Source organism: Garra rufa, chromosome 2, assembly GCF_049309525.1.
Source record: "Garra rufa chromosome 2, GarRuf1.0, whole genome shotgun sequence".
Taxonomy (NCBI): domain Eukaryota; kingdom Metazoa; phylum Chordata; class Actinopteri; order Cypriniformes; family Cyprinidae; genus Garra; species Garra rufa.
In genome coordinates this window covers 35,554,735-35,579,535 of record NC_133362.1, presented here as the reverse complement: position 1 = coordinate 35,579,535, position 24,801 = coordinate 35,554,735, and the positions used below count along the sequence as shown (strand labels likewise).

Sequence of the window (24,801 nt, the reverse complement as noted above, 5' to 3'; positions counted from 1 at the left end):
ATATTTGTATTAGATTTTTTCATATATTTTTAATACATTATATTTTTATTGCTTCCTAATGAAAGGTTTTAAAACTAATATTTTTAAAATAAATTTTTATTTTTATTATACTCATTTTATTTTGTATTATTTTATTTTTTTAAGATATCACTTATATATTTTTTTTCTAAATTTGTATATATTTTAAAATTGTTATTGCTTCTTAATAAAACATTTATTTTAAAACTAAGCTATGCTTTTAAAACATTTTTTATTAAATTATATTTTTTTATTATATACTCAGTTTATTTGTACTATTTTTATATTTCTATTAGATATCAATTTTTATAATTTTTTTTATTTTTATTTTTATTTTTAATGCTTACTAATAAAACATTTTTAAAACTAAGCTACAACAATGCTTTTAAAACTAAACTAAAACTAAGCTTTTAAAACTAATATATTTTTTATTAAATTGTAATTTTTATTATTTACTCAACCGTCAGCATTTGTTAATCCAATGTGCTTCTTCACTGGATGCTGTTTGTCCAACCCTGGCAAAGAAAAAGCAGAGCATTCTTCACACTGACTGTCTTTTACTCAAGTCTTTTTCCTGTCATCATATATTATAGTACAACAAGATTATTAACTCACTTCACTAATCATATTTTAAATGTTTATCATATATGATCCAAAACTGAAGATGACAGCACAAATGTCTCACCTCTCTTCATTTTAGATCCACTGTTTCAAACCAGCCATGCTGCAAGATCTCCTGGAATGACCGGCCGTTCAGTTAGATCACGGGTTAGACACTGAAGAATCAGATCACGGCATTCTGTTTTCAGGAGAGAGCCGCTTAGTCGTGATCATGTGACACTAATGTTGGCATGTATGAAAACAGCTTTGTGTTTTACTATGCTCTCTACCAATGTTTGCTAATTCTGCTATTCTCTCACCTTCAGATAAATCTGGGTTGACAAATGTGACGTCGGCTTGCACGATTTCATCTCGGTCACCAAACGGGGAACACCTGTTCATCATCTCATACAGCAAGACTCCAAGAGCCCAGACGTTTGTTTGGACGCAGTAGAACTTGCCGTAGATGAAGAGCTCAGGTGGAAAGTAAGCCTTTATTCCTGTGAGCAAGACATTTTACTTTAAAGCATCTCACGATCAATAAATCACCACATGCTGGTTTCCACACTCTGTTACACTAAATGCCAACTCACCTCTGTATTTGGTGCCGTCGTAGCCTTTGCTATCAAGTAGATGACCGCAGCCAAAGTCTATCAACTTGAGCTCCAAAGTGTGTTTTCTCAGCAGGATATTCTCTGGATGAATATCGTTGTGGAAAACACCATGCTCAACGCAGTGCTGGACCGCTTGCACAGCCTGACGCATGATGAGCCGTGCTGTTGTCTCACTCATTTGAGGATTGTTTTTGATGAAGTCCAGCAAGCTCTCACAGGGATCTGGAAACTCCATAATGAGTGTGACTTTTCGGGGATGCTCAAACCACTCGTAGAGCTGGATGGAGTGAGGGCTTATGGGCTCTTCCTTCATCATTAGAAGCAGCGCAACTTCTGTAATGAGAGGTTTCGGATACCCAGGCTAGAGAAAAGATGCCACAAAAGGTTAGTTTTATCTACAATAATCAGCTCTAAAACAACTAAACACATATTATGTTTAGCCAACTTACAATTTGAAGATACTGATCCTTTGGAGTCTTCCGAATACGTTTGATGGCAACCTGCAAATGATCAAAAACACAGATGAGCATATTGAACACCTGACCTTAGCTTAACCACAAAGAATTGAGTATTTAAGTATTAAACTATAGGTGCTTTAAAAACACAGTGGATACAGAATTGTTTGTCTGTTTGTCTATTTGTCTACCTTCTTGCCATCAGAAATTCGGATGCCCTCATAGACCTTGCCGTAGCCTCCTTGTCCAATAATCTTTTTCACTCGATAGCGAGAGCGAATAGATTCTGAAAAAACACACAAAATCATGAGAACATATAAGCATGCTAGATCCTTTGAAGTTGCATAAAATGCTTAAAGCAGTATAACAAATTCTTCTTTGTTCTTCTTCAAGATTTGTAATAACTTATAAAGTCATTTGCATAAAAACTTTACATTTGACAAACTGCATTTTGGTTCATTCCTAAGACAGTTTTAATTTATACAACTATTTTTGGCTTCAAGCAAATGTATCTTGTTATAATGATCACAGACTCACCATTGGTTGGGACGATGTCTAAGGACTCTGGGGCAGGTGACGGCTCAGGATCATCCAGCTCTGGCTGAGGAGGCACAAAAGGCTCCACTTTATTCTTGGAGCGGAAAGGACGCTTGACAGCCTTCCACACTCTCCTGAAGAAAGAGCGGACTCCTTTCCCTTTCTCAGGTTCTTCTGTGGCCTTTTGTGGAACTAAAATCAACCAATTTAATAACACAACTATTAGAGACATCTCTGACATTGGATTAAATAATTAGTTGACATTTTATTGTTTTCTCACCTGAAGCCTCCAATTGCAGCCTCTCCAAACTGTCCTTAGAGATGACGTCGGGTGTAGAGTCATCTACTTTGGACAGTGCCTTTAGGCTCAGGCAAGCTGAAGCCCCCACTGACTCAACAGGAACTTGACCTGGAAGTACAACGCTACACTCCTCTTGGTAGCTATCGGAATTGGAGAGATGGTCATCGTTGCACCCGTCCAGGCTGTCCACAGTTCCTCTCTTGATGATGCACGTGCCTACGCTAAAGCACGGCATATCCTGGCTGTTGAGGCGCTCCACACTCTCCTTAGAGATGGACAAATTGACATCTGGTGTAGAGATGTCCAGCTCTGGTGGAGACTCCACTGTGTCCTGGGAGCAGCAGAAGGGGAGCTTTGCCGCCGTACATATTCTCCTGAAGAAAGGAGGCATGGTTTTCTTCTTCGTCCAGCTCGTATGTTGTTCTTAAAGTAGGAAAAACAATTAGAAAATACTAATAACGACAAATATGACCCAAGGTTATTATCATTGAAGTCAAACTTAAACATTTTATTTGCCTTGGCACCTAGCTGAATATACAGTATAGTACTATTAAATTACAAGGTAATTAACATAACTTGTTATTGACGTTTTTCAGAACAGATAGGCCTACATTATTCAATGTATAATACATTTACTACATTTTAAAATTGACCAAAGCATGAGTTGACCACTACCAGCAGACATCAAATGCTACGTTCTCTAATGCTAGAGCAAATATGACAGGAACACAACAGATATATAACTCCTAGGCCTACTATAAACCATCTATTTTATCTTGTTTTCTTGAATTTGTGAGGTCTGTGTCAATCACAGTTGAAGTTTCAAACATAATTTCAATCTCACCTTTTGAGCTCTTCTCCACAGAAGCCTCCATGGCACTTTGGTAGTGGAGGCTCAACTGGCTGGAGATGGACGATGGTCTGGAAGAAATAATATCAGGTGCAGATTTATCCAGTTGGCACAGGGTGTTTCTGTTTGTGCAGCTCTGCACGCTGTGTAGACTCTATGGTCCGGAGACTACGTTCAGAGTCTGAATGGTCTGCACAACTGTGCTCTCAGATGTAGATGTCAGCCGATGATTTCAGATGAAATTCTTCTTTTGTCAACAGTTAAACTTCAACAGGATACTCAGGATAAAGCATATACAAGATTTGCGTCTTTCACAGATAATAGCCAGAGATATTCTGCGGTCTCCAGGTAAACAGGTAAACAATACAGAACTGTTTACATTTAAAAGGCAAGTCTCGCGATACGTGAATGGCCAAATGAATGTTCGAGACTGGCACCGCATTTAATAACTGATGTGACTCTAAAACTGTGGAGTCGCTAATGTATGAAATATTAATCGACATCTATCTCCTATTCTATCATCTATTCCAATATCACAGTGAGAGTGACTTAATTAAATATAAAAAATGGCGATGTCACTACACGCGAGTTTCAGTGTTGCCAAGTCCGCTGTTTAATCTCGGAAAAAACGCGATTATATTCTTTAGATCAGTGGTGTTATCATAAATTAGCGAACCCCATTAAAACCCTCTAGGGTTGAGAAACCCGCCGGCGCTTTTTGTGTCAGTTTCTCTGATAACTCCATTAAAATCACGCATTGGCTGCGTCTGACAGCTGAAAATACGCCATTAGGAAGGCAAAAAGGTACGAATACATTCATGATCGATAGTATACAGTATGCTGTGCTGCCTGTCACACTTAACGTACCTGTGTGTTCAATTCCCTGAAGAAAATGGTGTGTAAATGTAGGTTTTTGCCAAAGCTCACTATGTTTAGTTGTTAATTATTCAATGTCGAAGGTACCTGCGCAAATCAATTCCTGCGTTGAGAAGATTTGTTCCCGTCCGCCATTTTGTCGGTCAAGTTGTCAAGCTTTCTGAAGTGTCACACACAAACCTCTTTTTTATATATAGTAATAATAATAATAGTAATAATTATTAATAATGACATTGCCAACAAATTTCTCCATTGAATAAAAATTTGAATAAAACGTGATTTAGGGCAGTTTTTTTAAAGAAAAAAATCTTTTAACATATAAGTGGTTTTCCTACTACAAAAACATTATTTATGTTCAGAACTCAAAACTTTGTTATTGAAGACAATTTGCCAAAACTGTTGAGGAAGATCAACACCTGTTTTCACCGCATTTTAAAGTATAGCATCAGAAACGAGTGATAAAAACACATCAAATTTCAGAGGGAAAAATCCCTTAATTCATAAAAGTTTTTACACTTTGTTGATGTGATTTTTGACTTTTGTGTAAAAGGATTAGTGAGGATAATGAAACACATTTGCAGAATAAATTCCTCTATGTGCATCAAAAAGTAGTGTAACTTTGCGCTAGGGGTGTGCGATAGGAGCTAAAAATTCATACTACGACTGTCCCAAACTACAGGCAAAATATATAAATTTGATATAACTAGAAAAATTAAGGGTTTGGACAGACCTGAAAAGTTTTTTTTCTCAAGAAGTGCAATTGAGGTAGGCCTGTATGAATTAAATAAATATTACCAGTGGTGTCAAAAGTATTCACATTCAGGTACAAGTATAGATACTAGGGTTTAAAAAGACTTCTGTAGAAGTTAAAGTATCAACTCAAGCTTTAAAAGTAATGTAAGGGAAAAAATGCCATTAAGGACAAAAGCTTAGGCCGTGCCACAGGGGCCTATTGTTCACTACCCCACCTCCTCAAAAAAAAAAAAAAAAAACATTTTTCTAAAGGCCATAATGACTATAATGTTATATTAAAATGTTAATGTTGAAAAATTTGGGATGCACTAGGCTACCTGTTTCAGCCGCATATATGCTCATTGAAAATGAACGCATTTTAGTACAATGCAGATACATTAAAAAAACATATATGTGTACTTCTGAGCATTAACGTGTTTCATGGAGCGGAAGATATGATGACTAGTTGCCTATAAGTATTGTAATTGTGCAAAAAGTCAATTGCGTGATAATGTAAGGAGTAGAAGCAAAAAGTCAGCTGAAAAATAAATACTCCAGTAAAGTATAGATACCCAAAATTTCTACCTAAGTAAGGTAACAAAGTATTTGTACTACGTTACTTGACACCTCTGCAAACAGGACCCATGCAGGACTCTGCGAGTGAGTAAAAAGACCACAAGTGGGGTGGCCAACCCTAGCCCCGCCCCTGCGTTATATAGTTTTAACGCTGTTAAACTGGAAAAAATAATCGCCTGCTAATTTTGACAGCACTAATGAAAATACATAGAATAATATGCTTGCAGATATTTAGAAAACGTACCTAAGTTTGCATACTTGTTTCTAAAACAATGCTACAGCCAGTTATCCTAGTATGAAATGTGGTTCTGTGTCAGAATGTCTGTTTTAGTTTTGGTCTGTGATTCCACTCAGAAATATTTGGACACCCCGGGTTGCCAGTTGGTGGAAAACACAGCGTATAGAGGGTTTGCACAACAGTACATCATGATTTGGTCAGTTACCCAGACACGCAGCATTACTGGCCATACTCAGATGTAAACAACAGCATGGATTGCACAGGTAATGTACTACTGAATACATTGTTCTGATAATTTATGCTGTCTAAACCACAAAAACAACGAACTAAAGTTAATAGTTGGTAAAGACACATATGAGCAGTATTAATGAAGATATTAGCCTAATATTTCACCTACCTGACCGGAAATGATAAGAAGAAACACAAATGTTGTCAAGACTCTGCCCTGGAAATCCTGGTTCAGTTTGGCCATCCACAAACACCTTTGGTTCAGTTTTTGGTTAACGCGGCGTGAAACCCTCAATTCGTGCCGCTGGATGTCTATCGCGTCTTTGCATTGACTGAACATGTAAATCACTCACGCTTAACGCTTTATTTGCGTCTGGTGTGAACGGACCAAGGCTTGTCGCCTTCCATTGTCAATTGCGCTCGTTCCTGTTGTGTTTCCTCGATCTGGCAACCCATGTGAGCATCGAGTCTGAGTGAGAACTCTTTCCAGCTGTCAACATTACATACTGCACCTTCAACACTCAGGACTGACAAACGTAAAATCATGGTCATTTTAACTTATTGCATTATATATTGTGCATCATTTGATGCAGAGAGAATGTGGATAAGAGTAGTTTGAAAATACATTTGTGTTTAAGAAGCATTGTCTAACATTATCAGTAGACTTTGCAAAGCAAAATGTAATAAAAATGATGCTAAGACCCCTTTAAGATGGCTATGGTATTCTTGTTCTTCTAAACCTGTATGAGCCATGAGTCTGGTGCAAGTGCGGCACTCATTTTAATTGTGAGTTATCAGTGGAAAGTGCAGGACAATGCCATTTGCACTTCATGGCTTTCATCATACCCTTTGTCCAGTGCTCAACAGAGATACGCAAACCCATAAACCCAAATCATCCTCTGACGACACGGAGTCACTGCGACTTAGCAGATGTTTACTTTGAATAGTGTTTGAAAATTGTGAAAATGAAGATAAAATGGCAGCGTGAAAGAAAGTGTGCATGAGTGATGCTGTGAGTTATTTGAAGATACACTGCAGAGAGTCACACGATAAAGTCACAGAATAAAACATTTATTTGAAAAATAAGCTACAACCAAAAAAGCAACACAAAGTGTTAAAAACTGAGCCTCTAAAACGAAGATTTTAAAACTAATACAAGTTTTATTAAATTATAATTTTCAATATATACTCAGTTTATTTGTATTGTTTTTTTCTATTTTTATTAAATTTCTTTTTTGAATATTTTTTAATAATATTATTACATTATTTTATTTTGTACATTTTTATATATTTTTTTTGCTTCCTAATAAAACATTTCAAAACTAAGCTACAACCATGCTTTTAAAAATAAATGTTTTTGTTAAATTATCATTTTTATTATATACTCAGTTTCTTTGTATTATTTTTTGCATTTTTTATTAGATATATTTTAAACATTTAAAAACATTTAACATTTATTTAAAAAACATTTATTTTAAAACTAAATCCATGCTTTTTAAAACTAATATTTTTATTAACATATACTTTTTATTATATACTCACTTTATTTGTATTTAAAATGTTTATTAGATTTCATTTTTGTATAATTTTGTAAAAAAGTGAATTGCTTCCTAATAAAACATTTATTTTAAAACTAAGCTACATCCATGCTTTTAAAGCTAATACATTTTTTTTTATATACTTTGTATATTTTTTTATTAGATATGTTTTTATTTTATTTTGTAGAAATTTTTATACATTTTTATATACATTTTATTGTATATATATAAAAACAAATAAAACTTGTATTAAATTCAATTTTTTATTATATACTCATAATAGTTTATTTGTATTTTTTTATTTTATTAAATATCATTTTATATATATTATATAATTTTTTTTATATATTTAGCTAAATATATTTTATAGCTTCCAAATAAAACATTTATTTTAAGACTAAGCTATGACCATGCTTTTAAAACTAATACATTTTTTATTACATTATAGTTTTATTATATACTCAGTTTATTTGTATTATTTATTTTTTTGTATTTTTATTAGATATATTTTTTAAAATAATTTTTTAGATATATATTCTAAATATAGCTTTCCAATAAAACATTTCTTTTAAAACTAAAACCATGCTTTTAAAACTAATATTTTTTATTAAATTATAATGTTTATTATATACTCAGTTTATTTGTATTATTTTTTCAATATTTTTATTAGATATCATTTTTGTATACATATTTTTTAGAAGTTTTTATACATTTTTTTTCATTGTTTCCTAATAAAATATTTATTTTAAAACTAAGCTACATCCATGCTTTTAAAACTAATACATTTTATATTAAATTCTAATTTCTATTATATACTTAGTTTATTTGTATTATTTTTTAAATATTTTTATTATATATAAATTTTTATAAATATTCTTTTATATAATTTAATAAAAATTTAAATATTTTTTTAAAATTGTTAATGCTTTCTAATAAAACATTTTAAAACTAAGCTACAACAATACTTTTAAAACTAATATATTTTTATTCAATTCTTATTTTTTTAAATACTCAGTTTATTGGTATTTTTTAATATTTTATCAGATTTTCTTTTAATAATTTTTATACATTTTCTATATTTTTATTGCTTCCTAATAAAACATTTTAAAACTAAGCTACAACCATGCTTTTAAAACCAAGATAAAAAGTTAACTATTATAACTAAACTAATCTTTTAAAACAAAGCTAATGCTGTTTTGCCTTTTAAAAAATAATTTTTCTATACATTTTTCTATATTTTTATTGCTTCCTAATAAAATATTTATTTTAAAACTAAGCGTCATCCATGCTTTTTGTATTTTTCTGCATTTTTATTAGATTTTTTATTTCTTTTATTATTATTTTTTTTATAATATATATATATATATATATTACTAAAACCATGCTTTTTAAACTTTAAAAAAAAAAATTTGTTTTATTAAATTGTAATTGTTATTATATACTCAGTTTATTTGTATTTCTATTAGATATCATTTTTATTTTTTATTTTAGAATTTTGTATACATTTTTACATTTGTATTTTTTTGTATTTATATTAGATCTCATTTATATATATTTATTAATACATCTTTAAGCTAAAAAATATATATATATATTATAGCTTTCTAATAAAATATTTAGATAAAATAAAAACTGAGCTACGATCATGCTTTCAAAACTAATATGTTATAAGTTATATGTATAACTAAATTTATGTACTCAGTTTATTTGTATTATTTTTTATATTTTTATTAGATAACATTTTTTTAATAAATTTTTTCATATAATTTGATACTTTTTTGTTTTATTTTTTAATGCTTCCTAATAAAACATTTTAACATTTTAAAACTAAGCTAAAACCAAGCTTTTAAAACTAATATCATTTTTATTACATTATAATTTTTATTATAATTATATATTTTATTATAATTATATGTAATATAAAAATATTACATTATAATATTTTTAAATACTCAGTTTTTAGCAATGTTTGTATATTTTTATCAGATATAATATTTTTTATATATATATATATATATATATATATATATATATATATATATATATTCTTTTATAATTTTTAAAACATTTATTTTAAAACTAAGCTAATTAACGAAACTATTAAAACTAAGCATCTAAAACTAAGCTTTTAAAACTAATATCATTTTTATTACATTATAATTTTTTTATATACTCAGTTTAATTGTATTATTTTTTCACATTTTTATTAGATATTATTTATATATTTTAATACATTATTTATATTTTTTATTGCTTCCTAATGAAACGTTTTAAAACTAAGCTACAACCATGTTTTTAAAACTAATATTTTTTATAAATTTTCATTTTGTTTATATACTCATTTTATTTTTATTATTTTATTTTTTAGATATCATTTTTATATATATATATATTTTTTTTCTAAATTTGTATATATTTTAAATTGTTATTGCTTCTTTATAAAACATTTTAAAACTAAGCTATGCTTTTAAAACTTTTTTTTATTAAATTATATTTTTTTAGTATATACTCAGTTTATTTGTACTATTTTTATATTTCTATTAGATATCAATTTTTATAATTTATATATATATATATTTTTAATGCTTCCTAATAAAACATTTTAAAACTAAACTAAAACTAAGCTTTTAAAACTAATATATTTTTTATTAAATTGTAATTTTTATTATTTACTCAACCGTCAGCATTTGTTAATCCAATGTGCTTCTTCACTGGATGCTGTTTGTCCAACCCTGGCAAAGAAAAAGCAGAGCATTCTTCACACTGACTGTCTTTTACTCAAGTCTTTTTCCTGTCATCATATATTATAGTACAACAAGATTATTAACTCACTTCACTAATCATATTTTAAATGTTTATCATATATGATCCAAAACTGAAGATGACAGCACAAATGTCTCACCTCTCTTCATTTTAGATCCACTGTTTCAAACCAGCCATGCTGCAAGATCTCCTGGATGACCGGCCGTTCAGTTAGATCACGGGTTAGACACTGAAGAATCAGATCACGGCATTCTGTTTTCAGGAGAGAGCCGCTTAGTCGTGATCATGTGACACTAATGTTGGCATGTATGAAAACAGCTTTGTGTTTTACTATGCTCTCTACCAATGTTTGCTAATTCTGCTATTCTCTCACCTTCAGATAAATCTGGGTTGACAAATGTGACGTCGGCTTGCACGATTTCATCTCGGTCACCAAACGGGGAACACCTGTTCATCATCTCATACAGCAAGACTCCAAGAGCCCAGACGTTTGTTTGGACGCAGTAGAACTTGCCGTAGATGAAGAGCTCAGGTGGAAAGTAAGCCTTTATTCCTGTGAGCAAGACATTTTACTTTAAAGCATCTCATGATCAATAAATCACCACATGCTGGTTTCCACACTCTGTTACACTAAATGCCAACTCACCTCTGTATTTGGTGCCGTCGTAGCCTTTGCTATCAAGTAGATGACCGCAGCCAAAGTCTATCAACTTGAGCTCCAAAGTGTGTTTTCTCAACAGGATATTCTCTGGATGAATATCGTTGTGGAAAACACCATGCTCAACGCAGTGCTGGACCGCTTGCACAGCCTGACGCATGATGAGCCGTGCTGTTGTCTCACTCATTTGAGGATTGTTTTTGATGAAGTCCAGCAAGCTCTCACAGGGATCTGGAAACTCCATAATGAGTGTGACTTTCCGGGGATGCTCAAACCACTCGTAGAGCTGGATGGAGTGAGGGCTTATGGGCTCTTCCTTCATCATTAGAAGCAGCGCAACTTCTGTAATGAGAGGTTTCGGATACCCAGGCTAGAGAAAAGATGCCACAAAAGGTTAGTTTTATCTACAATAATCAGCTCTTGAACAACTAAACACATATTATGTTTTGCCAACTTACAATTTGAAGATACTGATCCTTTGGAGTCTTCTGAATACGTTTGATGGCAACCTGCAAATGTTCAGAAACACAGATGAGCATATTGAACACCTGACCTTAGCTTAACCACAAAGAATTGAGTATTTAAGTATTAAACTATATGTAGGTGCTTTAAAAACACAGCGGATACAGATTTTTGTTTGTTTATTTGTTTGTCTACCTTCTTGCCATCAGAAATTCGGATGCCCTCATAGACCTTGCCGTAGCCTCCTTGTCCAATAATCTTTTTCACTCGATAGCGAGAGCGAATGGATTCTGAAAAAACACACAAAATCATGAGAACATATAAGCATGCTAGATCCTTTGAAGTTGCATAAAATGCTTAAAGCAGTATAACAAATTCTTCTTTTTTCTTCTTCAAGATTTGTAATAACTTATAAAGTCATTTGCATAAAAACTTTACATTTGACAAACTACATTTTGGTTCATTCCTAAGACAGTTTTAATTTATACAACTATTTTTTGCTTCAATCAAATGTATCTTGTTATAATGATCACAGACTCACCATTGGTTGGGACGATGTCTAAGGACTCTGGGGCAGGTGACGGCTCAGGATCATCCAGCTCTGGCTGAGGAGGCACAAAAGGCTCCACTTTATTCTTGGAGCGGAAAGGACGCTTGACAGCCTTCCACACTCTCCTGAAGAAAGAGCGGACTCCTTTCCCTTTCTCAGGTTCTTCTGTGGCCTTTTGTGGAACTAAAATCAACCAATTTGATAACACAACTATTAGAGACATCTCTGACATCGGATTAAATAATTAGTTGACATTTTATTGTTTTCTTACCTGAAGCCTCCAATTGCAGCCTCTCCATACTGTCCTTAGAGATGACGTCGGGTGTAGAGTCATCTACTTTGGACAGTGCCTTTAGGCTCAGGCAAGCTGAAGCCCCCACTGACTCAACAGGAACTTGACCTGGAAGTACAACGCTACACTCCTCTTGGTAGCTATCGGAATTGGAGAGATGGTCATCGTTGCACCCGTCCAGGCTGTCCACAGTTCCTCTCTTGATGATGCACGTGCCTACGCTAAAGCACGGCATATCCTGGCTGTTGAGGCGCTCCACACTCTCCTTAGAGATGGACAAATTGACATCTGGTGTAGAGATGTCCAGCTCTGGTGGAGACTCCACTGTGTCCTGGGAGCAGCAGAAGGGGAGCTTTGCCACCGTACATATTCTCCTGAAGAAAGGAGGCATGGTTTTCTTCTTCGTCCAGCTCGTATGTTGTTCTTAAAGTAGGAAAAACAATTAGAAAATACTAATAACGACAAATATGACCCAAGGTTATTATCATTGAAGTCAAACTTAAACATTTTATTTGCCTTGGCACCTAGCTAAATATATAGTACTATTAAATTACAAGGTAATTAACATAAGTTGTTTTTCAGAAAGATAGGCCTACATTATTCAATGTATAATATTTACTACATTTTAAAATTGACCAAAGCATGAGTTGACCACTACCAGCAGACATCAAATGCTACGTTCTCTAATGCTAGAGCAAATATGACAGGAACACAACAGATACATAACTCCTAGGCCTACTATAAACCATCTATTTTATCTTGTTTTCTTGAATTTGTGAGGTCTGTGTCAATCACAGTTGAAGTTTCAAACATAATTTCAATCTCACCTTTTGAGCTCTTCTCCACAGAAGCCTCCATGGCACTTTGGTAGTGGAGGCTCAACTGGCTGGAGATGGACGATGGTCTTGAAGAAATAATATCAGGTGCAGATTTATCCAGTTGGCACAGGGTGTTTCTGTTTGTGCAGCTCTGCACGCTGTGTAGACTCTATGGTCCGGAGACTACGTTCAGAGTCTGAATGGTCTGCACAACTGTGCTCTCAGATGTAGATGTCAGCCGATGATTTCAGATTAAATTCGTCTTTTGACTACAGTTAAACTTCAACAGGATACTCAGGATAAAGCATATACAAGATTTGCGTCTTTCACAGATAATAGCCAGAGATATTCTGCGGTCTCCAGGTAAACAATACAGAACTGTTTACTTTTAAAAGGCAAGTCTCGCGATACGTGAATGGCCAAAGGAATGTTCGAGACTGGCACCGCATTTAATAACTGATGTGACTCTAAAACTGTGGAGTCGCTAATGTATGAAATATTAATCGACATCTATCTCCTATTCACACGAATATCACAGTGAAAGTGACTTAATTAAATATAAATAATGGCGATGTCACTACACGGGAGTTTCAGTGTTGCCAAGTCCGCTGTTTAATCTCGGAAAAAACGCGATTATATTCTTTAGATCAGTGGTGTTATCATAAATTAGCGAACCCCATTAAAACCCTCTAGGGTTGAGAAACCCGCCGGCGCTTTTTGTGTCAGTTTCTCTGATAACTCCATTAAAAACACGCATTGGCTGCGTCTGACAGCTGAAAATACGCCATTAGGAAGGCAAAAAGGTACGAATACATCCATGATCGATAGTATATGCTGTGCTGCCTGTCACACTTAACGTACCTGTGTGTTCAATTCCCTGAAGAAATTGGTGTGTAAATGTAGGTTTTTGCCAAAGCTCACTATGTTTAGTTGTTAATTATTCAATGTCGGAGGTACCTGCCCAAATCAAATTCCCTGCGTTGAGAAGATTTGTTCCCGTCCGCCATTTTGTCTGTCAAGTTGTCAAGCTTCACTTAAGTACGTGTCACACACAAACCTCTTTTTATATATAACGTTATATGTAGTAGTAGTAGTAGTAGTAGTAATAATAATAATAATAATAATAATAATAATAATAAAAATGACATTGACAATGATCACGTTTTATTAGACCTTAGTTAAACTACAGGCAAAATATTTATTTAAATTTAATATAACTAGAAAAATTGAGGGTTTGGACAGACGTGAAAAGTTTTTTTTTTTCTCAAAAAGTTGCATGTTTGAAAGAAACAAACCCATCATTAAGGCATTTTTAACTTTAAACTATTGCTTCTGGCTAAAATACAAGTCCTCTGTCCATAATATGGCTTTTCCAGTGAGAAAAGTCTCCTGAATGTGAAAAGAAATATGCACAACAAGGTCAGAAATTAACTTTTCAATTAAGGGGCAGTATTTGTCAGAATTGATACTTTTCATTCAATTTAATATTTCATTTTAATCGTGACAGATTTAATACATTGTCTAACTGTGCAAAGGGCCATTTTAATTCATTTTCTTGGCATTTTTGCCACAAGCTTTCGGTAATTTCTGACCCTGATGAGCTTAGATCAAACACCGTTTACAAGCAAAAACAGTTCTAAACATATTTCAGTGGATTTTGATATAAAAGGACTGCAGGTAATATACTTTTTCATTGGATGAAGCGTTATTATAGATTGTGGACTGGTATTTTGAAGTTTAAAGTTAAAATTATGCATTTGTTTCTTACAAACAAGCAGGTTTTCTTCACAAGATATTAGCTGATGGACTGGAGCTATGTGGATACTTGTGGACTATTGTGATGTTTTTATCAGCTGTTCGGACTCTGATTCTGACGGCACCCATTCACTGCAGAGGATCCAAGTAAGCAAGTGATGTAATGCTAAATTTCTGGCAGTCTGTTCCCATGAAAAAAACTAATCTACATCTTCGATGGCCTGAGGGTGAGTGCATTTTCAAATAATTTTAATTTTTTTCTTGTGTAATATAATAGTATGTAAATATAATTAGGTTAACAGATGGATGTTGCCAAAGTCAAAATGTTCAAAACACATACTTGCTTTTCAAATAACAATGAGACGCATTTAGGAAACAAATTTATTGCACACAATGGATGCTTTTATTTGAATAACTTAAATACTTTTAGGCTTTTACTCATTCAACATAGTAAAAGTGTATTTTGTTATTTTCAAATGGTCTGAACAACAGTAACAAATACAGCAAACTAGACTAATAATAACATACATTGCATTGATCTTTCTTCAAACAGATACAGAGAAAAACATTATTAGAACAGCATTCCTACATTTCACAACTTCAAACCAGAAATCAAACCAGTAATTAGACAGCAGTGAGGATATTTAATCACACTCATCTTTGGCTAGATGGACATGTTTTCCCTTATTCAGGCTACATACAGCTGTCTTCAGTTTTCTCTTTTTACAAAACAGCCAATGCAATGACTGTACAGCAAAGTCTTTATGTAAAAATGTGACAAACCGACAATAAAAGATGCATAAAACTGTATAACTGATTTTCTAATCTTACTTGATGTTGATGAACCTCTGAATGTTTCAAGCATACCTTTCCTTCAATAGATTAAAAAAAAAAAGTAATACTGCTTAAACCCATTTTAATCTGACATCCTTCCTTTTTTCCCAAACAACAATACTGATATCTAAACGCTCCTTTCTTCTTCTACATCCACTTGACTGTGTGTCATTTGGATTACAGTCATCATAACAGTGTACAGGTCAACCATTCAGAGCTTGCTGTCAATGAACCACACCAACCAAAGAAACTTCCCAAAGAAAAGTCATATCGGCATTAGAGCTGGGCGGTATGACCAAAAATTTATATCACGGTATTTTTTCAAAATTATACGGTATCACGGTATATGACGGTATTTTTTTCCCCCATGCATGACTAGGTGTTAACCACATTTCCTAATAAATTAGAGAATAATTACTGCAGTATATTGGCTTACATTGACCGGACAAGTATTAACACAGGTTTGATTGGTCTCACAAAATGCTGCTGTTCACAAAGAAGTGACAGTGGCACTCATAATTGTAATAAGGTGAAGAAATCAGAATTCATGACTTGCAGTCAAAATACACAACACTTTATTGTGCATTCTTCATATTCCAGGACATGTTTGTGGCGGAGGTGGTGACGCAAATTGCTTGTGTTGCCTCCTGCGGCTACAACTTTAGCCTGACCACATTTACATATGATGTAGTGATGCACCGAAATAAAAATTCTTGGCCGAAAACCGAAAGAATTATGCCAATTATTAGTACCATTGCATTTATGGCTATGACTGTGCACTAAATCTTACTAGAATCAAGGCATTGCAATTGCATAAATTAATATTAAAGTTTCAAAGAATAAATCAACTATATCAATTTAAACAATTATTATCAATCAAGTATTATATTACTTAAATAACATATACATATATTTTACTGCCTTTGTTTAAATTTTTATAACACATTATCTTGTGGATCCATGAGTTCACATTTACAACTCTATGCGTTTCTCTTCCAGCAGGAGGCGCTGTCAGACTGGTAGTATACAAAGCAGCGCAACAAATGACTTTGAAACATGCAGCGCTCATATTTATTCAATGGATAGCCTTTTCATCGCAATTCTTGTCTTTCAGTCGCCACATTTAAGACCACCTGAAATCATAATTAGGACTTTCATAACCCCCTAATAACACTGCAGTCATCAATGAAAATTAAGAGCTTTATTTAAGACTTTCGAAAACAAACCTTACACGAAATACGTTTCTTTTAATTTTTTCCCACCATGTTCGGGGCACAAGAAAAATATTAAGGGACTAAATTGATATCAGCATATGAAGTATAATCGTCTCTCATTGTCTGTGAAAGAATGCACATCAGATGCTTTCACTTTAACATATTGCGCAGTTTTCACGTTGCTTGTGTGATATCCATTGGCTCACCTCCATGGTTTAAAACATAAATATTAATAAAAAATACAGTATATAGAAAAGACACATCTTTAAAATATTGCGACGTAACAACGTAAAGCCATTGTTTTTCACTCACTGAAAGCTACATCTGTCTGCACGCAATGCGCCGATCTCTGCTCTCATCACTGCAGACACACCCCCTCTTGAAATTTCGGCATTACAAGTTTTGCAAATCGCTAACCCTGGGTCTTTCTTAGATATACTGAAATACGTCCACACCGCAGATGTGTTGCTTCAGACAAGCACGTGCAAGCTGCAGTTTCTGTTTGCGTCAACATATGTGTTCCCGACGCTTTGTACGCACACACTCACCGGTATTGGGGTATATGAAAAATGAATATCATTTTTTTTAAAAACACCGGTATTCGGTATGAAAAGGTATACCGCCCAGCCCTAATCGGCATGCTACGATGAACCAGATCATAAACCTGTGCAGATAATGGCTGGAGAAATTATATTCAGTGACTCATTCAGATCCCATTCCCATATTGGGTACTAAAAAAATTTAGAGAAATCTTTATGCATAAACAAATTTAACAATATAAAACGAGTTGATGCACTCATCTTAACATAAAAACTCAACTTTTCTTTAGTTATGTATAAAAAGCCTTGCTTTTATCATGCTTTGACATGCAACATTTCAATCCACCAAAGTTTTTTTCCATTCGGAAAATAAATCAACTCTGGACAAGGTTGTAAATGAATGAAATAACTATTGTGAACTCTACTTGAAGCGATGAGTCATGAATGCTTATGTGTTTTCCCCTGACAATACAAGCAGAAGGAAGTGCGTTCCCAATTCCCAAGTGTTCTTGATTGCCTGTCACAAAGTAATCATGAACCAGACCTAAAACGTGTCTGTATTAACAGCAACAGAATCAGTGGGAAGACTAAATCTGGTCTCACTGGACAGGACAGTAACAAGACAATGCAAAAAAACTAAAATAAATATGCAAACATACTATCTTCTGCTACTTCTATCAAATACTGTTTTGTAGACATCACAACATGTACACTACACTGCAAATCATACATATATGCATCTGAAAAAGATTCTTTAGTGGTTTTAAAACTATTTAGTACACAGCACAAAACAGAAGAATCTGTAATAGGATTGATGGGACACGTACAGACATATAAAAGGCCAGATTAGTGTGTTGGGAGTTAGTGAGAAAGTGAATATGTAAGGCACTAAAGTCTCAAATCTATTCTAGTTTCATCAAGGTGCCTGGGAATGTCCTGAGGAGTCTTGAACTAGGACGTAAAGTAGCTACTGTAAACCCTCCTCTTTGGTGGCAACACCTTCTCGTTCAAATGTGTGCTTGCTAATTCATGTCTTAAAGCCCCGAACAACTGTAGTCTCAATTATGGTAACTGTACATGCTTGGCTTTTCTAGGTACTGCAACACCAGTATGTGCAGGATTTTCCCTCACCTTCCAGTCTTCAAACTCATGCTCTTTCTGTGGATGATGGATGGAAACAGGAAGAGGAGTTTACAGAGGTGACCTCATTTCCCTTCTTTCCTCTTCAGACAGTGGTGAATCCTGTGTACGCTCAGCCCCAAGATCAGGTGTAGACCCTTATGCCTCCTAGACTGGTTGATGTTTTCGGGCAGGACTATAGAGGGAGGGGGTTATACGGTGGCATCCAGCAATTTATAGTTTGATGAATGGGCCGAAGTGATGGGGCGCTCTGATCTTGGGTGAGGAGCAGGAGTTGGAGGATAGAGAAGGAGAAGTGGAGAACGGAGGCGAGGACGAGAGGGCATCTGCGCTCAGAGAGAACACTGTGGAGATGGCCACATCCACGATGCCTTGACACAGCTCAGGGTAGAGTTTCCTACAAGACAGAAAAATGTAATATCAATATTAAACTTCATAGTTGAAAGGGATTGTTCAACCAATAATAAAAATTCTGTCAATTAGTCAATTAACCATTAGTCGACAAGAAGAGGCTTGGTTGACCAAAACTGTATTAGTCGCAGAAAAAAAAAAAATCCACAGGAATTGGCAAAGTCGCAGAGTCCTTGGCAGACAGATCATTAATGGCTGGTCTATGTGGTAATTTGTGGCTTTTCATCTGAAAAATGTACAGTCAAGCCCGAAATTATTCATACCCCTGGTAAATTCTGACTTGTAAGTTACTTTTATTCAACCAGCAAGTTTTTTTTTAAATTAGAAATGACACAGATTTCTCCCAGAAGATAATAAGATGATGTACAAGAGGCATCATTGTGGAAAAAAATTACTCATCTTTTATTTACATTTGAACAAAAAGTGGCATGTCCAAACTTATTCATACCCTTCTCAATAATCAATAGAAAAGCCTTCATTGGCTATTACGCTTCCTATAATTGCTGACCAGCTTTTTGCATGTCTCCACTGGTATTTTTGCCCATTCATCTTTAGTGATGAGCTCCAACTCTTTCAGGTTTGAGGGTCTCTTTGCCATCACCCTGATTTTTAGCTCCCTCCACAGATTCTCAATTGGATTTAAGTCAGGACTCTGGCTGGGCCTCTGCAAAACGTTAATGGTTTTGTCTGCTAACCATTTCTTCACCACTTTTGCTGTGTGTTTTGGGTCATTGTCGTGCTGAAATGTCCACTGGAGCCCAAGGCCAAGTTTCTCTGCAGACTGCCTGATGTTGTTGTTGAGAATTTTGATGTATTGCTCCTTTTTCATGGTGCCATTTACTGGGATTAGGTTCCCTGGTCCACCGGCTAAAAAACACCCCCAAAACATTAGGTTCCCACCACCATGTTTGACAGTAGAGATGGTGTTCACACCAAGCCGACAATCGGCCATCTGGCCTCGTCGGGCAGTTGGTGGGCGTCGGTGAAGTGCGTCGGTTCGGTGTGTTCCGCACGTCGGCTCTCGTCGGCTTTTGTCAGGCTCGTGTCGGCCAAAGTTTGCCCGATTCAACATGTTGAATCGGCGTCGGGCTTGTCGGGGCTGTCTGGGAAAGAGAGCGCTCTGATTGGCTGTTCAGACATTGAATCAGAGCGCGTGGAGGACTTGAACATGAAGTGACGTAACAAGCAAAGGAAGGAGTCAAGAGGGAACCGGCTCGCTGTCATCATTTCGCAATTCGCACACTTCCGGGTTCTCTTCTTGGAATGAAAATACAGACTACTGCCATCTGCAGGTACGCAACGGTATATCTCCTCACGTATGCGCAGAAAGCACCTTCTAGTTTGTAGTCAGGTGTCGTCAGTTCGGTGTGTTCGAGCTCAGTTTAATTGCCCAGACGCCCGCAGACGCAGCCGACTAGAGGCGACAAGACGGTCGGCATTCGTCGGCACTGGTTGGTTGGCGTCGGGTTGGTGTGTCCCGGGCTTTAGGGTTGAAGGCTTCTCCTTTTTTTACACCAAATGAAGGCTACATCATTGTGGCCAAACAATTCAATTTTTGTTTCATCTGACCATAAAATAGAAGACCAGAAGTCTTCTTCTTTGTCCAGATGAGCATTTGCAAAGGCCAAGCGGGCTTTTGTGTGCCTTATCTGGAGAAGTGGTGTCCTCCTTGGTCTGCGTCCGTGGAACCCAGCGGTGTGCAGTGTCCGTTGAACTGTCTGCCTTGAGATATTGCCACCAGAAGAGCCCAGATTCATCAGGATGGCCTTAGTGGTGATCCTTGGATTCTTTTTTACCTCTCTCACTATCCTCCTGGCCAGCACAGGTGTCCGACCACATCCTCTGAGATTTTTCACAGTGCAGAATGTGTTGTATTTTTTTATTAATACTTTGCACTGTAGCCACTGGAACTTCAAAACATTTAAATATTGTCTTATAGCCCTTTCCTGATTTGTGCAGGTCCTCAGTGAGCTCCTTTGTCTTAGTCATGACTGTCCACAAACCACAGAGAGCTTCTGTTTTTCACCTGTTGAGTTGATTAAAACAGCTGTTCCCAATGAATCAGGGTAATTAGGATGCTTTAGAACAGCTTGAAATATGACAGTTTGCAAAGGGTTTGAATAATTTTGGGCATGCCACTTTTTGTTAAAATGTAAATAAAAGATGAGAAATATTTTTTCCACAATGATGCCTCTTGTACATCATCTTATTATCTTTTGGGAGAAGCCCATGTCATTTCCAGTCAAAAAAAACTTGCTGGTTGAATAAAAGTAACTTTAAGTCAGAATTCGCCAGGGGTATGAATAATTTTGGGCTTGACTGTATGTAGTAGCAACTTTACATGGCTGCTTAATCTAATGTTAACCTAGAAAAATGTGTGCTATTCAAGTGTCTGTGCAGAGTGTGGAAGCTGAATAGTAGTGCGCTCACTGCATGACAGATGGAGGCGCCGGTACGGTCACTTGCACTTAAAATACTCAGTCATTTTTGCTCATACAGATAAAACTAATACATCTTTCAAATCTTTAAAGACTCTACATTTATTTGTGTGCACAAAACGTTGCGCTTTTGTAAAATAATTTAAGCAAAAATGATGCGCTTTCTGTGACCTCGATCTCTGTGAACTTGAGCGTGAAACTTCGAAACTGTGTATACTTGCCTTAGGGACATGACAATATATCTATAGAGAGTGAAATGTCTACTTTTAAACTAACCAATTCAAATAGATTCTCAGATTATGTAATCAATAAGGTCATACAAGCCTATCACTACTGCACAGATGACGAGTCAGTGTTGCCGACTTCATCTCTTAAACCGAAAACAAAGAAAGCACTAGTCTTCTTACTGTTTTTTCATTAAGGTATTTTTGATGAAACCCGAGAGCTTTCAGACCCTGCATAGACAGCAACACAACTGACACGTTCAAGGCCCAGAAAGGTAGTAAGAACATAGATAAAATAGTCCATGTGGCATCAGTGGTTCAATCTTAAATATAATGTTGCTAAAAACATTATTTTGTGTATTTGGTGTAATGCAATGTGTTTACACGTTTTAAGGTTTTTACAAAGCTCATTGTTCTGAAAAGCACGGTGTGCTCTGATTGGCCAGCTATCTAGTGCATTGTGATTGGCTGAATACCTCAAGCATGTGACCCCTCTTTTCATATTTGGAATATCAGCTTCCAAAGCGATACTGACAGCCATTATAAACGAGGCATTTGTTGCATCCAGTGGGGACATGATTACTGATTATAATGACTTTTGCGTCACTCTTAGATGTGCATTCACGACAGTACCACGACACATACGTGTGGTGCTGCTGATGCAGGCATTCTGATTCAAAAAGTATTCTCATAGCTTCATAAAATTAAGGTTGAAGCACTAATGTCACATGGACTATTTAAACAATGTCCTTATTATCTTTCTGGGCCTTCAACATGGTAGTTGAAGTAATCATGGTATTCATGAATTTTTCTTTGACCTTTTTAGGTCACACTTTATATTAGGTGGCCTTAACTATTATGTACTTACATCAAAAAATAAGTATAATGTACTTAATGTGGCTATATTGCATTGCAAAACACTTTTGCTTCTATTAAGGTGGGATATGGGTAAGGTTAGGGACAGGTTTGGTGGTATGGGTAGGTTTAAGGGTGGGTTAGGGTGTAAGGGATGGGTTAACAGTGGTAATTACAGAAATTAATTACAAATGTAATTACATATAGGTTTTTAAAAATGTATAAGTACAATGTAAAAGCATGTATGTACACAATAAGTACATTGTACCAAATTATTAATTTAAATGTAAGTACATTGTAGTTAAGGCCACCTATTGGAAAGCGGAAGCCATTTTTACATTACACTTTTACATGTAATTTTTTCTCTCCCAAAACTCCTTGTGATGACACATACAGCATCTGGTATACCTAATACATTAAGCCACTAAATATGTGACCCTGGACCACAAAACCAGTCATAAGGTTAAATTTTACAAAACTGAGATATATACATCATATGAAAGCTCAATAAATAAGCTTTCTATTGATGTATGGTTTGTTAGGATAGGACAATATTTGGCCGAGATACATCTATTTGAAAATCTGGAATCTGAGGGTGCAAAAAAATCAAAATACTGAGAAAATCACCTTTAAAGTTGTCCAAATTAAGTTCTTAACAATGCATATTACTAATCAAAAATTACATTTTGAGGAATTTTACAAAAAATCTTCATGGAACATGATCTTTACTTAATTTCCTAATGATTTTTGACATAAAAGAAAAATCAATCATTTTGACCCATACAATGTATTTTTGGCTATTGCTACAAATATACCCCAGCGACTTAAGACTGGTTTTGTGGTCCAGGGTCACATATGAGAAGACAAAATCATGATAAATTTTCACATTGTTTTGGACAGCTGCCAGAAGCAAATACATTCTAGACATAACATATGAGAAGTGTACTGACTGTGCACAAGCAGGTGCCCCGTTGATCTCAATTAGCCAGACTTTAAAGCTCTCGTCCAGCATGAAGTCAAAGCCAAAGAGCTGGAAGCTCTGGTAGGACAGATGTTTCGTGCTGATGGCTGGCTCGATGCATGTAAGACAGCTCCTGTTGAGACGAGACGCAGGATTTCAGACGAACACCACAGGTAGTTACACATCCTCAAATGAAACATTTTTGTAACGGATCAGTGAGCTCAGTCTTGTAAAACAATGTTATAATTGATCTCTGATTTCATTTTGGAACAGTCCAAAATGTATATGTTAATTTGGTTACTGAAGGTCACAGAGCATGTTGGTGCCATTGTCTTTATCCACCTTTTTTTAATGCGGAAGTAAGCGCGTTAGTGAGACTTCCAGTTTATTAGCTGCTATAGGAAAATGACGAGAAGAATAACAACATGCAGTAAATGGTAAAACTGTTTGCACTACAGTACAAAAGATTAGCTCATAATTAAGTATGGTAGCTCATAATTAATAATAAAATAATATGGTAAGACACACTAATTTCCAATATCAAGCAGCAAAACAAGCCGTTTTGTACTGCTTGTTTTGCTGGACGTGGATGAGACCGGAAGTCAGACCCATAAAATTTACAAATGGCTGAGCCCGCTCTTACAGGAAGAAAAAAGGAAAAAAGGTGGATATAGTGGGGTGCAAAAATCCAGCCCTAAAGCTTTTCTGCTAGAAACGCCAAGGTCAAAGGTTTGATTTCCAGGGACAGCAAAAACTGATTATCAACTGATGATGTAAAATTGGTTAGAAATATTACAATTTTTGCAATAATTCTAGATCATGAACTATTTGTACTAAAAGACAGATTTTTAGACAAACTTGTGATTTTCATGTCAGTTTTTTTAATGTATTCTAAAAAATGTAACTTAAATTTGTAAAAAAAAAAAAAAAAAAAAAATTATATATATATATATATATATATATATATATATATATATATATATATATATATATATATATATAGTAAAAAAAAGCTCAAAAGTGGAAGTACACTACCAGTCAAAAGTATTTTTAATGTTTTTTTTAAAGAATTATCTTCTTCTCACCAAGCCTGCATTTATTTGATCCAAAATACAGCAAAAGCAGTAATATTCTGAAATATTTTTACCATTTAAAATAACTGCTTTCTATTTGAATATATTTTAAAATGTAATTTATTCCTGTGATCAAAGCTAAATCTTTAGCATCACTACTCTAGTCTTCAGTGTCACATGATCCTCCAGAAATCATTCCAATATGCTAATTTGCTGTTCAAGAAACATTTTTTATTATTATTATCAATATT

General features: G+C 34.8%; 1 protein-coding gene across 1 annotated transcript in view; it reads right to left on the bottom strand.

Annotated features, from left to right (window-relative positions):
• Positions 1-15,254: 15,254 nt before the first annotated feature.
• The window catches only part of ttl (tubulin tyrosine ligase), a 16,660-nt gene continuing 7,113 nt past the window's right edge, over positions 15,255-24,801 (bottom strand). The window contains exons 6-7 of the mRNA XM_073835159.1: positions 23,467-23,610; positions 15,255-18,985 (exon numbers count right to left, since the gene is read on the bottom strand). Coding sequence (XP_073691260.1) covers positions 18,802-18,985; positions 23,467-23,610 — 328 coding nt within the window. The 3' untranslated portion in view covers positions 15,255-18,801. The remainder of the gene's footprint in view (positions 18,986-23,466; positions 23,611-24,801) is intronic.